Source organism: Rhipicephalus sanguineus, chromosome 6, assembly GCF_013339695.2.
Source record: "Rhipicephalus sanguineus isolate Rsan-2018 chromosome 6, BIME_Rsan_1.4, whole genome shotgun sequence".
Classification (NCBI taxonomy): Eukaryota; Metazoa; Arthropoda; class Arachnida; order Ixodida; family Ixodidae; genus Rhipicephalus; species Rhipicephalus sanguineus.
Genome location: NC_051181.1, coordinates 164290046 through 164305442, shown reverse-complemented (window position 1 = coordinate 164305442; position 15397 = coordinate 164290046). Strand labels below are relative to the sequence as shown.

Below are 15397 nucleotides of genomic sequence, written 5' to 3'. Positions count from 1 at the left end.
CCTTTTCGATTTCAACCGTAGTGAAGGCAAACCAGGTGGATTGCTGGAATAAACGCAATTAGGCGCCACACTACTTCTGTCGCGCCTTTTTCTGTTTTCCACAATTCTGAACAGGCGTGCAACATTTTTGCCTGGCTCGTTTTCCACGCTGTTTTTAACGACGCTTCATAAAGGCCGGCGAAATCTCACGTCCAGTCCGACGTCTTGGTGACGCCTCCCAGACGTATGTCGGTCGCAGCGTGTATGGCCACACTGCGCGAATATTTTCAGTTACGAAATATTTATGAAGCAAAGTTATTCAATATTATTGCGAGCTAGCAGACAATAATGCCAAGGAAAGTATACGAAATGTTATTTGTAATAATTGGGATACGAATGTGAAGAAAGTAAAGTGGACAAAAAGATAACTTGCCGCCGGCAGTGGTAGAGCATCGGACGCATTATTCGAAGGTCGCAGGTTCGGTCCCTGCCGGCGGCAAGTTATCTTTTCGTCCACTTTACTTTCTTCACATTCATATCCCAATTATTACAAATAACATCTCCTATACTTTCCTTGGCATTATTGTGTGCTAGTTCTCATTAATATTGTGTCTAAAAAAGAAAAACGGGCCCTTAAAAGCCATCTCCTTTCCTTCATTCTAAGGTCATTCAAGGTTATTCAAAAATTTGAGTCGCAGCAATTCACACACTTATTGCATTTCTCGTGCTAAAATTACTTCGTAAACGTAATGTCAAATATAAAATACCTTTATTGAAACAAAAATTAAGTTGATAGGCGAATTTACAGTCAAGACGTTTGACGTCGAGCACGTAAAACCTTACCGTGGCAGCAACTCTCCCCCCCATGGCGATGATCGAAATGTGTTCCGATGCATGTATCACTGTTGCTCTGACGTCAGAGGGGCGCGAGCCTGATTTTAATCAACTTTATTTAATTGAGTTATCTAATCTATGGTTCAATTATTTGAGTGGCCTTCTAGCTCAACGAACGCATCACACCTATGTGAACATCGCTGCTATGTGTTTCTGGGGTGTTTCTTTATAACTACTTAGTTGTACCGCGAAATCATCAAGCCGGAGTAACCAGAATAAATCAAGCTTTTTCTAGAAAACAATATTGTGCCATATTGCTGATCGGTAGCAGTGGCACTGACTTTAGCACAAATTATGACAGAAAAACGCCGAGGAGTTAAATGCCGAAGTCCCTGAATGACTTCATCAATGTTAAATTTCTCTTAAGTTTTTAAGAACCATAAAATAAAGAAGCAATAAATACGGTAGTGCTGCCGACTGTTTCGACACTGAAGCCTTGCCCAAGTCGGGCTCAAAGTACTGAGAAAAAAAAATGCGCGGCACATTTTTCTAGCAAGCGTGTATTTTTTATTTTCCTCTGGAATCAGTAATGATGGAATGAACCACTATGAAATAAAGCGCTTGCAGCAAAGCATGTGCCGAAATAAATCGCACTTGTTTCTGTTATAAGGTTGCTGTTGACCTTATGTTATGCTTTTTTCAGAAGTGCCTCATCGACAACGCCCTGCCTTGAAGAAAATCGACGCACGTGCAAAGACGAGGCTATTAATACTGACTTTAATAAAGTTGTGAATCTGCTGAAGGGCTTTGCGACGTCCTATGCAATTTTTTCATGAAAATATACTGTCAGTGCGTCGTGCTAATGTTGTCTATGACAGTTGCAGGCACGCGTATATAGATTTTAAGCATTATGCACTGGTGCCTTTAAGAAAGTGTTATCATCTCCTGTATATGTATTTGACAGCGCACATTGGGTTTGCGCAGCATGGCTGATGCGATAAGCAAAATTAATCTTAAAAAAGACGGTAAGGCGTGCAAACGCGGACGCAAGAGGTGGGAACAAGACAAAACGAACGCCGAGTATCAATGCACTGCGGCGGAAAAGCAGGTAGACACAAAAACACATCTGCGCATGCGCAGGTATGGTAGTGCCACATGTCCACCCGGCACACCGGGAGATCTACGCAAGATATAACTGTGCAGGCATTTCATGTCATGCTTGTGTAAGTTAATCGAAGGCAAAATCCTTACAAACGAGTGTTTTTCAACACAACAACGATTCGCAGCGTTGACCGTCCAGAAAATTAAAATAAAGTAAAGCGTCATAAAATAAATACCGAGCCGACCTGCGTGACAAGGAACATATGTTGAGCTAGCCGATAGCACCACAGCAGTCGCGCGCAATGCCAGGTGTCTTCAAAGTGCACCTGAGAGTGGTCTTCCGGACAAATTTTAACACGATAGCGTTAAAGAGCCCGCGTCTAAAAAAATCCTATGTCTCCGTCGTTAGTTGTGAGTGACAATTCAGCATTGTCTGTAAGCAACAAAATCTACAAAGAAAACAAATAGGTAAACAGATAATTAAAATATTGGGTTGTGGTGGGAATCGAACCCAGGTACTCTACATGGCAGTCAGGTGTTCTACCACAGAGCTACGCCAATGTTTGAAACTGCTTCGGGGGAAAAAAAACCTCTAGAGGTGTCATGTAGTGCAAGAAATGAACTTTAATTGAACGTTGAATTAATGAGAGCAGCATTCCGGGCAAGTTGGTAATCCATTACTTGAGTAGGATTGCGCCACAGTAAAAATAGAGAGAGATTTGATGCTTCTTCTCTTGCCGATATAGTTTACGAAGGCCCAGTGAGTTTTCTAAGCGACAACTTCGACTAAAACTTACCTTATAAATAGAATGCCGATCTTCTTGTCTAGGTTAACTGTAAAGTTCGGACTGCGACTGAGGAACTTTGCCAGTTCTGGCTTTTATAATACCTCCCAAGATTTAATATATTGCCAAGATTAACTGAAACATCTACACCTCAACTGCAGCTGCAATTCGAATTGTGTAGTAATATTCAGATGTGTCGTGAATATTTATTCATATAACATGTTAATCACAGCGCTGACAGCTTTAGTCATTTACACACGTTTCATAATCTTTGTATGTTCCTAAGCTTACTAAAAGCAGCTTTGGCTGTTATAATGCGCTCATAATAGCACGATAAAAGCAGAAGCATAGTTTTTTCATTATGTGGCTACATTGTTGGCTACATTTCTGCCTCTGGCCAAAGCTGGCTACTTTTTTGGCGACATTTCGAGATTTTTCAGCTAGTTTTTTACATTTTCGACCTGACAACCCTGAGGGTCGCCTCACACCGTCGCCAGGGTATACCCGCAGTTACACAGAGGGGCCTCCTGATCGCTACGCACAGCCACGCGCAGGTCTTCAAGGCGGTCCCTCGCTTCGCTGGAGACACTGGACTGGCAAACCGGCAGCAGAGGTTGACCGCCACGTCCAGGCCTATGGACGCCACACTCCTCTCCTTGTCTCCTCTTGTCCCGATCTTCTCTTACCTTTTCCCATCCCCCTAAAGACGCTGAGCCATGCTCCCAACTTGGGCTGCAAGAATAGCCTCTTTTCCTCAGCTCGCCGTCTCCTCCTCCAAATTTGGTCAGAAGCAAACATTGAGGTCATAGCGCTAAACTGACGTGGACAAGAAGGACGTCCCCATCGTCTTTCCTATCGAGGCCAGTTTAACGTTATGGTCACAGTGATTACTAATAGAGCCCCTTTGGAAATCATGTTTCTTCGTATACCGAAGAGCGATGCTTCGTCGCAATAGAGGTTGATTAATTCGTCCATCTACCCCGCGGCCAAAGCACGTGTGCCCTTCCATTATATTTGCGATGGACACGGAAACTGTGTGTGAGTACGCGGAGAACCGAGGACGAAAGAAATAAAAAGAGGGAGAGAACAGCACCGCCGTTCTCGAACCAGCTTACAAGCTTCGCGCAGCCTCGACACCGCGGACATTTCCTTCACTCCGAAGGCAATTCATTAAAGATAGATATTTTTAAACCTGCGTAGCGCGCAGAAGCGGGATGATTCGTCCTGATCGTGTTGTGCACACGGATGTTGCTTCAATGTCGACATGTTTTCCAACTTGAAGCAGCTGGTCGTTTTCGTTCAAAAAGGGGGCACTCATTGAGGGTTCCCCAAAAAACCGCTACGCCATGGAGCCTCGGCGGTTCTGGCTCTTGCTGACCTTGTGCGGCGTGCTAGTGGCACAGCTAAAGGCGCTAAGCTTCAGCGAATATCGAAAGCGTCTTTTCGCCTTCAACCCTGCGACGCTGACGCCACAGTGCAGATTAGGTGAGCTCCTGCGGTTCCTGTAGCAAACAAAGACGATACCACCACAAAACAACAAGCGCCGCTCTTTTGAAGTGCACTGAAAGCCTTTAGTATCTTCCCGCTCTTTAATACACGTAAACTCACTTCAGTTTTTCAGAAGTGCGCCACCAAGCTGCTCAGCATGGTTCACCTCCTTGAAAACGTAAGCAAGCGCTGGAAGGATTACGAGGTAAGCGCACATGACAATGCGATCAAATAATTTTGACCAAAGCTGAGTCGCTATAGTAGCATTTTTTGTTTTTGTTTTTTTGCGATAGTCCTGGATGCTCCTTATCACACTCGTTCTGATGCGTTTGCAAACGCGCGAAAACTACTCAACTATATCCCCAGAAGTTTGCTTAGGAATATTGTAATCCCGTTCTTAAGCTTTCTTTTTCGCTCTTGCGTAGTTTGTTGAAGGAACGATTACGATGTTGATAACATTCCTGACTGCACTTGAGTGAGTGGTGCGACAGCTTACCTTTTGAAGGTGTGCTATGCCTTACTTCGCAGCTACGTGCTGTTCGATGGCGGAAAAAAAGCGGTAAACTGTGGTGTGCATGTAAAATCCTTTACCTTAGCGGTTCATACATTCTAGTCGTGTCACTCTGCTTTCGTGTCATTGCAGTCCATCCCGTGCATGAAGAGTTCCTTCGATCGAGGCTTTCCGGACTACAAGCAGGAATGCAGTAAGAGCGGACTGTACGGAGATGTGAGTGGCGTGGCACTTCGAAGGAAGAGCCGCTCCTCTACTTCTGTCAGAAATAAGCAATGACGTACCTCTCCTCCTTCTCGTATTCCCGGTATTGAAGAGCTAGAGCAATACTTGCCGTTTTATATTTTATCTTTATTTCATACTTCAAACGTGTGCAGTCGACGTGCAAGCTGAAATCGTCACGAGAGCTCTTAAAAAAACTAAAGCCATGGTAAGGCATAAATATCATAGAAGGATAAACGCAACAGAAGGAAAGAACTTGTGAGAAGCCGCTCCTCTACTTTCCCCCAGTGTGGAGTATAGAAAACATACTCCGGCGAACTTTTAACTTTTAACTTTTGCTTTTAACGCTTCTTCACTCACTCACTCACTCACTCACTCACTCACTCACTCACTCACTCACTCACTCACTCACTCACTCACTCACTCACTCACTCACTCACTCACTCACTCACTCACTCACTCACTCACTCACTCACTCACTCACTCACTCACTCACTCACTCACTCACTCACTCACTCACTCACTCACTCACTCACTCACTTTAGTGTGGATTAGATAATATTGGCGACCACAAATTAGCGTGGTCATGGCACAACGTAATGTGCCTTGTCGACCATAATTTCTCGCAAGTTAGACATTACATTCGACTGCACAGTTTTGAGCTTGTCTTTTAAATATGATACTTGTTGCACAGACTTTGTTGGTAATAGAAAAAAAGGAGGCATAAGAACAGCGCAAATAGGGGCCAGCTGGTTATACATGGTCTATAGGGTAATCGCGCTGTAACGTACTTGGACGGACTGTACACACCCCAGCACGGAGCGCAAACTAACAACTGTTTTAAAACAGTTGTTAGATTGCGCTTCGTGTCGTGGTGTCCCCAGTCCATGTTACAGCGCGATTACGCAAGACCAGTAGGTATAAGATTAGGCGACGTTCTAACGCCATGCACCAATCGGGCAACTTCATTTCCAGCAGCGGAATGTCGGAAGACAACGCAACACTCCCGCATACATTGAACATTCCTTTTTACAGTCACTATAAAATGATGTAATCTGCAATAATAAGTAGGGTCTCATGCTTTATGCCAATACGTTGCTCACGGAGCAGAAATTTGCCGCACTTGTGAACCAACCATGTGTGCGAAAATGTGAAAAAAGAGTGCAAGTTTGCGTTTATTAATGTGCCCTTGACCTTTGCAAATATTCATAAATTATTCGAAAACTATTCGTACTATCGAACAATGGTTATTTAACTTCGAAAACAGGCTGAAAAGTAATACCCGTGAATATGTTCGTCTCCTGTAACATTGCTGCTGTCCACCATAGTCATTTGCCCTGCGGCCGAACGGCCAAACATGCTGGTGCATTAAAGTGAGGCTTCTCAGAAAAGAAGCCTGCTATTCTCGCAAAGCAATGTTCAAGGTGTAAGCGTATAACGTGCTTTGTTGTCACTGAAATCCTGTTTCGTTCATAAAGGAAGTACGAGAGAAGCAGCGGATGCATTTCATGTATCGAGAAACGGAAGTGACGTTGTTTAGTCCGCCTTCCGTAGCCTTATCATCTAAGGAAATGAGCCCGTTAAAGAGGTGTGAACAATGAAGAAAATCATACGTGCGACCGCGAGGCAATGTTTTAGGCATGACGAGTGCATCTGCTGACAACGAGCATACTCACGTGCTTGATGTCTGGCTTTAAAGGCAAGCATGCAATCATATATAGCTTGCAGAAGGATATCTTGAAGGGCCAGTTGGTACATGTTGATGCGTTGAACGCCGCGCGAAAACGGGACGGAGAGTCCCGTTGCAACGAGCCGTCAATCGCTCTTCTTCAAAAGAAGATTGCGTATTTGTCGGCCTAATGGTTTTACCAAGACACGTGGCGGACATTATGGCTGTCGCTTCCTCACCGTATCATGTGATAGTCTTAAGTTTCTTTTAGTTCTTGTTTATAGTCTATATATTCTGTTGCAATAAATTTTCACACAGTTGTTCTTCAGCGCTTGTGCTTGTGTTTGTGTTTGTGTGCTTATGCGAACATACCATGTGCAGGCGATAAACATACCCGGGAATTTCTTTAAAGATCATCTCTCTATCTCTCTCTTGTGTTAACTGCTTCTTACCCTCCGGCCCGTTTTCGCGCTGTTTTCATCGCAATATACAGCTTGTTACCTCAGCGAGTGCGATTCATTACAATCTCTGGCTGTTGTCTTCATCAATACAATTCGATGCTTTAAAAAAAAGTATTGTATGACCTACAGAATCGGCAGCCTTTCAGCGTGTTCGGTAAGCACAAGTTCGTCAAAGTTTGACGACATCATTGTAGTTTGAAATCGATGCTCGCTAGCAATAACGATTGCAATGCAGAACACAAAACGTCACCATACACCGATTATGTTTTGCATAATTCTCATTTTCAGGCCGTGAAATGTCAGCTGTCGGATGAAGCCTTGGTATGTATAAAGAGGATAGTGAAATATTTAATTCTAACCAATTCGTTTCTATGGCTTGCAGGACATCTTCAAAGAGAAAAACAAGCTGGCACCTGCATTGGTAATGCGCACATGCTGGCACATACAATAACCTGCACAAGCACCCCGTTTTTTCCATAAGATTAATACTTAAGCCCGAAATTCTTGTAGTCCCATTGATCTTGGTTTCAGAACGACGCCCAAGTGCTGCTTGAAACCGCTGTTGCGTCTCATTCATCTATTCACCACGTTACCACAATTTCTTGTCTCGTCAACTGCAGCTCAATTCGTGTGAGCTGGCGCAGAATGCTGGAAAATTATTCAGGCGAAAACCTTAAGTGCCTCACCAGACGGTGACCTAAAAATTCGGTATGCGGTACAGAAACTGCAGCCACGGTCGGTCGGCAAGAAGGTAGGGCGGATCTTGGTTAATTTCGTGACATGATCATGTGGTGTCATCATGACGTTTCACACCACCGAAATTTGAGACGTTATCGTAACATATGACGACGTTGTCACATTGCATCCGCGCTTGGTCAAAGGTCAGCCGGCCCCTGAAGAAGTGTAACATTACGTGATGTGCAGCTTAATTCCGGGAGAGGTGTGTCAGAGAAGGCTAAGAAAAATATTCAGGGAAGGCGAAAAGGCCCTAAGGCTTTCGCCTTGATGTTTCTTAGGAAGGACATGAGGGCCCAGGTATTTTTTAAGTGGTCCTGCACTTCATTCACCCGGCGCTGTGGTGTGCTGGTTATGGTGCCCGACTGCCGGCTTAGTCAGAAGTCGGGCACCCGAAGGTCGCGGGATCAAATCCCGGCCGCGGCGGCCGCATTTTGATGGAGGCGAAATGCTAGAGGCCTGTGTACTTAGATTTAGGTGCACGTTAAAGAACCCCAGGTGGCCGAGAGAGAGAGAGAGAGATGCGAAGAGGAAAGGCAGGGAGGTTAACCAAGTTTTACTAACGTTTCGGCAGGAGGGACTGCCTTCGTCAGAGTGAAGGAGTGTAGCGGCGAAACATTTATTGCGAAAAATTCACAGGGTCCCTTGTGCATTCACTTAATAAGACAACACGAAGGCGAAAGCGCCATCTTCTTTTTCTTCTCACTCGATGTTCCGCCACTCTCCGAAAGCTTCGTGCACCTCGCCTGGATTTAAACTGCCTCCGTGATTGGCCCACGTTTGAACAAGCTACGATGTCATGTGATGACGGCATTATGTGACGTTACGTCACGCCTGAATTTGTGACGTCATTGTGACGTCATCACGCGATGATGATTTTTTGCATCACTCATGCTGTGCCCGACGCCGCGGGACGCCGACGGTCAATTTTCGCGTTTGATCAGACATCTAAGGCTTTCGCCTTAATATATATATATATATATATATATATATATATATATATATATATATATATATATATATATATATATATATATATATATATATATATATATGGCTTAAATGCGGAAGAGTAACTTCAGTTCAACGTTTATATGTATACAGAGGCGAAACATAGATTGCGAAATAGGCGGAGGTATGTTCACGAGGGGCGGGTGGATGGGGCCCGACGTTATAGACTCCGCTGGCTTATGAGGCCTGCCGTGCCTAGTCGAGGAGTTGCGTCTCCCGGTCCTCTGTGGCGAGCCGGAAGTACCCTCCATGAATTTTGCTCGCTAGCGGAGGTGCGTTGATTTTGGGAGGCCAGATCTGGCTATTCCTCGTAATGCGTTCAAGAGTAGCTTCGCGCCACGGACAGCGAGCGCTGTATTATTGCCTGGCCGAGTGAGTTTGTAAGGCTGGGTTTGTATTAAAATAAGGCTGTGTTCGTAAGGCTCTAAATGAGTGTGTATTCGTCGCCAGTCAACTCGCCCGAATAGATTAGGGTGTGGTGGACTGTACTTTCACGCCGTTGGTGCTCAAGTATTTACGGAAGGGGTTTTCATCTGAGTAGTCGGTTGCTAAAAGCACGAGATGCGCCGTTCGCTCACTCATTGCCCTCGAGTCCTGCGGACCCGGGCCCCGGATTATCGTGTGGTCCTGCGTTAGGTTCGTATGTAATAGGTGAGGGCAGAGCAGCATTCCGGTGGGGAAGCAAGCGATATATCCGTTGGGTAAACTGACACGCAAGGCAGCGTTGAAACGCGTCATATTTCCGTGCCCAGCAACGAAACGCGGTAGTGGGCCTGCGTGGCGGCCGGTGCTTCATTGCGGTGTGCGCTGGGTGTGGGCACGTGGGGGTCAAATGTGCAGGACCAAAGCTTATCGCAATGCTTCAGTTGTATACCATACTTAGTTGGGCGTCCGCAGTGCGCACCGGTCGCGCAAGAAAGCGCTGGCCGCCGTGCGGCCGAGTGCGCGATTTTATATCCTAATGAAATAAGAGCTATACATAGCAGAGCTTCCTGACTGAAAAGGCGCACTGATGAACACGGAACGAGGAGACTAGCGTTATACTGTCGTTTATAAATTTCTCCATGTCTTTCAGCGCCCCTTTTCCACCAACACATACCAACTAGCCCAAGTGTGCAAAATACGCGGTGTTACCATAATATACTATTAAACGGACCAAAGTTATTTCACTTATTTGAGGATTATAAAAACATTTTCGTGCATGAAAACGCTGAAGTCAGCTATTTGAACTTTTTTAACGTGTGCTTCTCATTACAGGAATGCTTGCTTCAGAATGCAAAAGACTGAAGATAATCGAGGGAGGGGCTGGTCAATAAATCAAGTTTTAAAATGTGAGCGCACAATTGGGGCGTCTCGCTTATTCGCGCGCAAGATCGCTACAGCCGCTTGAAAACACCTATACGCCACGGAGATAATTTTGTGCGGGACACATTCAGTAGCCGCAGCGGACATATCGGACTATCACATCTTGTATCCCGGTTAATGAAGCAACAGCAAATTATCTTGTTAGGCGAGCTCATTGCAAACCACATTCCTTATCGCCGTGCTACGCCACAACGGATGCGTTTAAAGAACCCTCTTTCTTTTGCTTCAAAAAATAACATAATGGAACCGACAAAAGCATCCGCCAAACGCTCACTCTTAGTAACCTCACCATAAGAAAGAAAGGGTGTGTATATAACTCTCGCCGTTAGCTACTTAAAGGATCTGCGCTTTCTGGCGTAGTGGTTAGCGTCACGCGCTGCGGAACGAGAGGTCGCTGGTTCGATTCCGCGCTTCGGAAGCATTTCTATGAATTATTTTTCTTTGGGACCTTTATATATATATATATATATATATATATATATATATATATATATATATATATATATATATATATACTTATACATATACGGTGCATGACGGCGGCGACGGCAAAATCCAGCCGAGACTCCATATAATTGCTATCGCAATAAAAAAAAAAGAGCACCTGTAACTCTTTCTGGTGAGTACTGACTCGTCACATATATAACTCCCTTTAAGGATACACGTCCACTCTCTTTCGGAGAATCGCGCCTCCCACGACACTCCAGGGAGACTATAATGATCTCCAAAGAGAGTTAGCGTTAGTATGTTCGAAGAGAGTAACATGTGTGTGTGACTCATGTGTCAGAACTCATCAAAAAAGTAAAAGAAATTTATTCAGCTTTTTTTAATTTTTTAGAGTGCTATGTGACATAAAATCTGTTTCCCGTTTTGCCTGCCATGCCTAGGCCGGCATAGACAAATAGATAGATAGATAAATAAATAAATAAATAAATAAATAAATAAATAAATAAATAAATAAATAAATAAATAAATAAATAAATCGCATCTTGCAATGCACCCTCTTCCTAACTTTTCCTCTCCTCCATGCCGGGAATGGGACCTTCAGCCACGTGCTTAGCAGAGCAACACTTCTGTTGCTATACAGGCAACAACGACGCTCACGCGTGAAACAACGAAATGCAACAATGAAATGTGGCAACGTGAAATGACAACTGACCTCGGTAAAAGATCGGATTGCCATAGCAGAAACGGCTGATCGCCGTCAAGTCCACGATCGAGGCAGCATCGATTATCGGAAAGAAAAACGGCGCCTACAAACACGTGTGACCTTCGAGGGCCTCAGCCGTGCCCACGCGCGTTTCTGTACACTCGCTGGCGCCGGGTTTCTCGCGAGCTAGAGCGCCGTCGCCGCCGCCACCGAAATCTGTCTCTCAGAAGTTTCACCTAAATATTTAACAAAAAATTAAAAGCACGCGAGTGCTCACGTGCACCGTGCGATATGTAATAGTCAATGGAAATCAATAAATGAGTAGCTGCAGATGAATGTGCGCGTAACAGCCCGCTCAGTAAGTGCTATACGTGTGAAATACAGCCTAAGAAGCACACAGTTTCACCATCATAGCGTACGGGTTGCTTAGAGATGAAATGTCTCCCGCAACGCTCAAAAATCACTCCTAAAGTTCGACGCACTGAAACTGCACAGTGGGCTGAGGGACGCCGTAGTTGGGGGACCCACAATTATTTTGGTTAGATGGAGTTATTCAGGGAAACATTAAAAAGGATTAAATCAGCTTCGCACTGGTAGCGCCAAGTTTGAAGGAAGTGCGTAACTGGGCGGCCTTCTCTCCTTATTTTTCTCTTTCTTCGCGTCTTTCTTTTTCTCTCTATTTTTTTCCACGTCTCTGTTTATTTCTATTTCTTGCTCCGCGTGTAGTACACGTATATTCCTTTCTATTTCTCGCTCCTTCTATCTCTCTTTCTGTCTTTCTTCCCTCTCTTTCTTTGTATGCTATGCTTTACTCTCTTCCTCGCCCTCGCTTTCCTTTCCCACACCCTAGGTGTGCTATACTATACAAGGCTATGTCGTGCTCTGCTAGCGTGCCTGGATAGCCGACTGGTTACGATGCTCGTCTTGGGATCGTGGGCACGCGGGTTCGAATACGGCCAATTAAAAAGATTTTCGCCAATAATTTCTCTCTTTATCTATCTATCTCTTTCTGTCTCTTTGCTCATTCTCCCACCAATCAGAGTTATTCCATCCCACGCCGGACAAATCGCCGCGCGTGTTCTGGCAGCGAAGCAGAAGATGAAGACGACGAAGAAGAGGACGAAGATAGCGCGCCCCGGTTCGCGGTGATAATTTTCTGCTCGCGGATTACAACCGACGGCTAACATAAACATGCCGCTCCGCTGTTAAAAGAGCAACGATTACGGAACACCATGCGCATCATGTATACTGACAACGCCACTCGTACGAGCGAAAGCTGCACGCCGCTTATACTATACCCCGAGTTAACATTACGCACGTCGTAACAAGGTTCGACTGTAAACACCTGCTTCAGCAAACCTGCTGCTTGCCTGCATGGCTACGCGATCTGCTAAAAATGTGACAGAATATTTTGGCCACGCTTTAGATGCAATCATTTCCGTTCTATCTCGGCGCAGATGCCGTGTTTCTTGTTAGTCTTCTGCGCGCAGCTTAATTGTGCATAAATTTCCCGCGATAAACCAGGACCTTGTCCTTCGCTCCATCACCGTTTGTCCCCGGATGTACCAACCAGCTAGATGCTCGTTGTCAATGTGAACACTGAACATGTATTATTGTTTATTGCAAAATATTCATCTTTAATCACACAAGTTTCTCTGACAAAGTACACAAACAATGTGGTTAGACAATGTATTCGAGCGAATTGTATAATTTAGAAAGTGGCTGAACAATTTCCTTCGCGGTGTTTAATACTGGTTTCGTTAACATTTTTCCGCGGCAAGAGGTCCGCAAGATGGCCGCGTCAGGGTGGATTATGCTGCTCCTATAGAAGGCGCACGCACTATACTACGTATATAGAGCACAGGTCCGTTTGAAAAGCTGCGTATTAATGAAATATTTACAAAGACGGCGCAAGACATTCATTACTCGTACGCGTAGTAAAGGGCATGATGGTTGCCATACTAACTGATGGCACGGATTGAAACAGCGGCGATCCTTTGGTGCATGCCCCCGAGCAAAGGAAACACGAATCTCCGGCTGTGACAACTGGGATAATCTGTTTGCACCTGAACCCTTGCCTGAACAGCTCGGCGTCACGTGACCTGAGCAGAAACGTCATACGTGACGTCATACCACCGCAGTACAATTTGAATGAAAAGTAAGGTTCTGGCTGGTGCTGCAATAGTATTGCTATTTTGCCAGTGTCAGTGATAGACCGCGTCACTTGGGGACCCGGAGACGATACCACCCACTCTGCAGCTGGATGATTCGCCAACCGAGCACCCGGGCGGGTCATGCTGGGATCAGAAAGGGATCGCATGGTCAGCTATCAGGAAATAACTCCGCACTACAGGTTCGCCCGGGAAGTGTACCCGCCAGCACACAAATCACTTAAGAAGTTCAAAGAAGTAACTTAGAGGTGACTCCAGACAAATACGGACCCCAACCCCGTAGCCTATCCCTACTACTACCTTGACAAATATAAAAATACATGCAAGCAGTGCTAGCAAAGAGCATATTTATTCCCATTCTGTGGTCATGCCCAGCAGCAGACCATAAGAATCAGGAGGTAAATAATACTGAGCAGTGGGAGGCTGCGTTGCCCAGCACTTTCCTTAACCTGCAGCTCAGGGTTATCAAGAGAGCAAGGATGCCGCCCGGGCCCATGGGCTCGTGACCGCCTAACCACAAAGTACCTTGCTTTTTTAAATGCTGTTCTCACTCATTCCTCCACTTGGGGCCCCAGCAGTAAATTATACGCCGTGCCGCTTCCCGGTGCTCACTGTTCTTCCAGAATCCTACTGCCACAGCCACCGGGGTCAACAGCGACGTGCAGCTCTACCACTGACGTCATTCGTGACGTTTCTGCTCAGGTCACGTGACACCGAGCTATTAAGGTTCAAATAGAATCTTCCGTGACAAGTGAACGCAAACTGAGTGCTATGGGCAGTTTCACAAAGAGCCTTCGCACCGCTTTCGCATAGCGTGAACCGAGTTGCCCATTGGCATTGCGCAGCTTCGACCTAGGATCCCTGCATGTGATTTTACATATTTGAAGTGTTCTATCTCGCTGTACCAGATGGTTTGTGCGACGTGGTCGGGAAGCCCATCAAAATCCCCATACACATCACGGTGGTCTCCCGGCCTACTTGTTTGTTTGGATATTCAAACGTTTCACAAAAAGACACTATGTTCCCGTTAGCTTCCCTGAAGTGGTCTCGCAAATACTAAAGTTACATTGACCGCGATCGGTCCTTACGGAGCAGGAATGCAAAGCCCGGGTGTGATCGCAGATGCGATAAACACGACCCGTTATCGTTTCAGGTTAAACAGACTACGGAATGTTTCTTAGTTTGCACGGTTTGTAACCACAGCGAAGAAAAAAAAAGGCTGCAGTAAAATCGCGATATGGAAAAGTGTTTGCATATTTGCACAAAACTGAATATATAGCGCAAGCCACGGGCACATTGAAAGATGGCACGACAAGCGTTAACTCGCCACTAACTCAGTCGCAACTAAGCTGCGAGTCGGCTCAACTCTCTTTGCAGAATACCCTATCTCGACGCAGCTGCTTTATATTGTCCTTCGTGGACGGCGCTGTTCTGTTTTCTGTAATTAAATGCTTCCTGTTGTTAATTATAATTAACAAACTGGAATAAACAAGAATGCGGCTTCTTTGGTATTTTGACGACGGTGGAATCTGAGAGCATAAATATATCTATTTATATCATCGCAGCACGTAAGCTCCGCATTTCAAGAAAAAAAAGACTCTATACCTGTTACTCCTGTCGGTTAGCTCTGACATGCCACGCATATAACTCTCTTTTAAGATACGCGTCAGTGTTAACGCGTATCTGTCGTATTGCTTTGTCAGCCCCAATAGTGGTATTGCGGAAATCGGCATACTCTCTTCGGATAGTCGTGGGTGGCGCGAACATTCAAGGTAAAGTTAACGTGTTTTAAGTGGAGTTATATAGGTGGCAAGTTTGGACCAACCAAAAAGAGTAGCAGGTAGTATTTTGTTTCTTGCAGTGCAGCGTGCGTTGCCTAATAGTCGGTCATCAGCGACGCAGCAATGAAGGGCGG

The 15397-nt window shown here is 45.3% G+C and overlaps 1 protein-coding gene across 1 annotated transcript; it reads left to right on the top strand.

The window, feature by feature from the left end:
• Positions 1-3908: 3908 nt before the first annotated feature.
• LOC119396978 (uncharacterized) lies at positions 3909-10404 on the top strand. Its single transcript, XM_037664378.1, has 6 exons — positions 3909-4184; positions 4313-4392; positions 4831-4914; positions 7339-7371; positions 7433-7471; positions 10054-10404. Exons 1-6 carry the CDS (start codon positions 4046-4048, stop codon positions 10081-10083), a joined length of 405 nt encoding a protein of 134 aa, XP_037520306.1. The 5' UTR covers positions 3909-4045; the 3' UTR covers positions 10084-10404.
• Positions 10405-15397: the final 4993 nt, after the last annotated feature.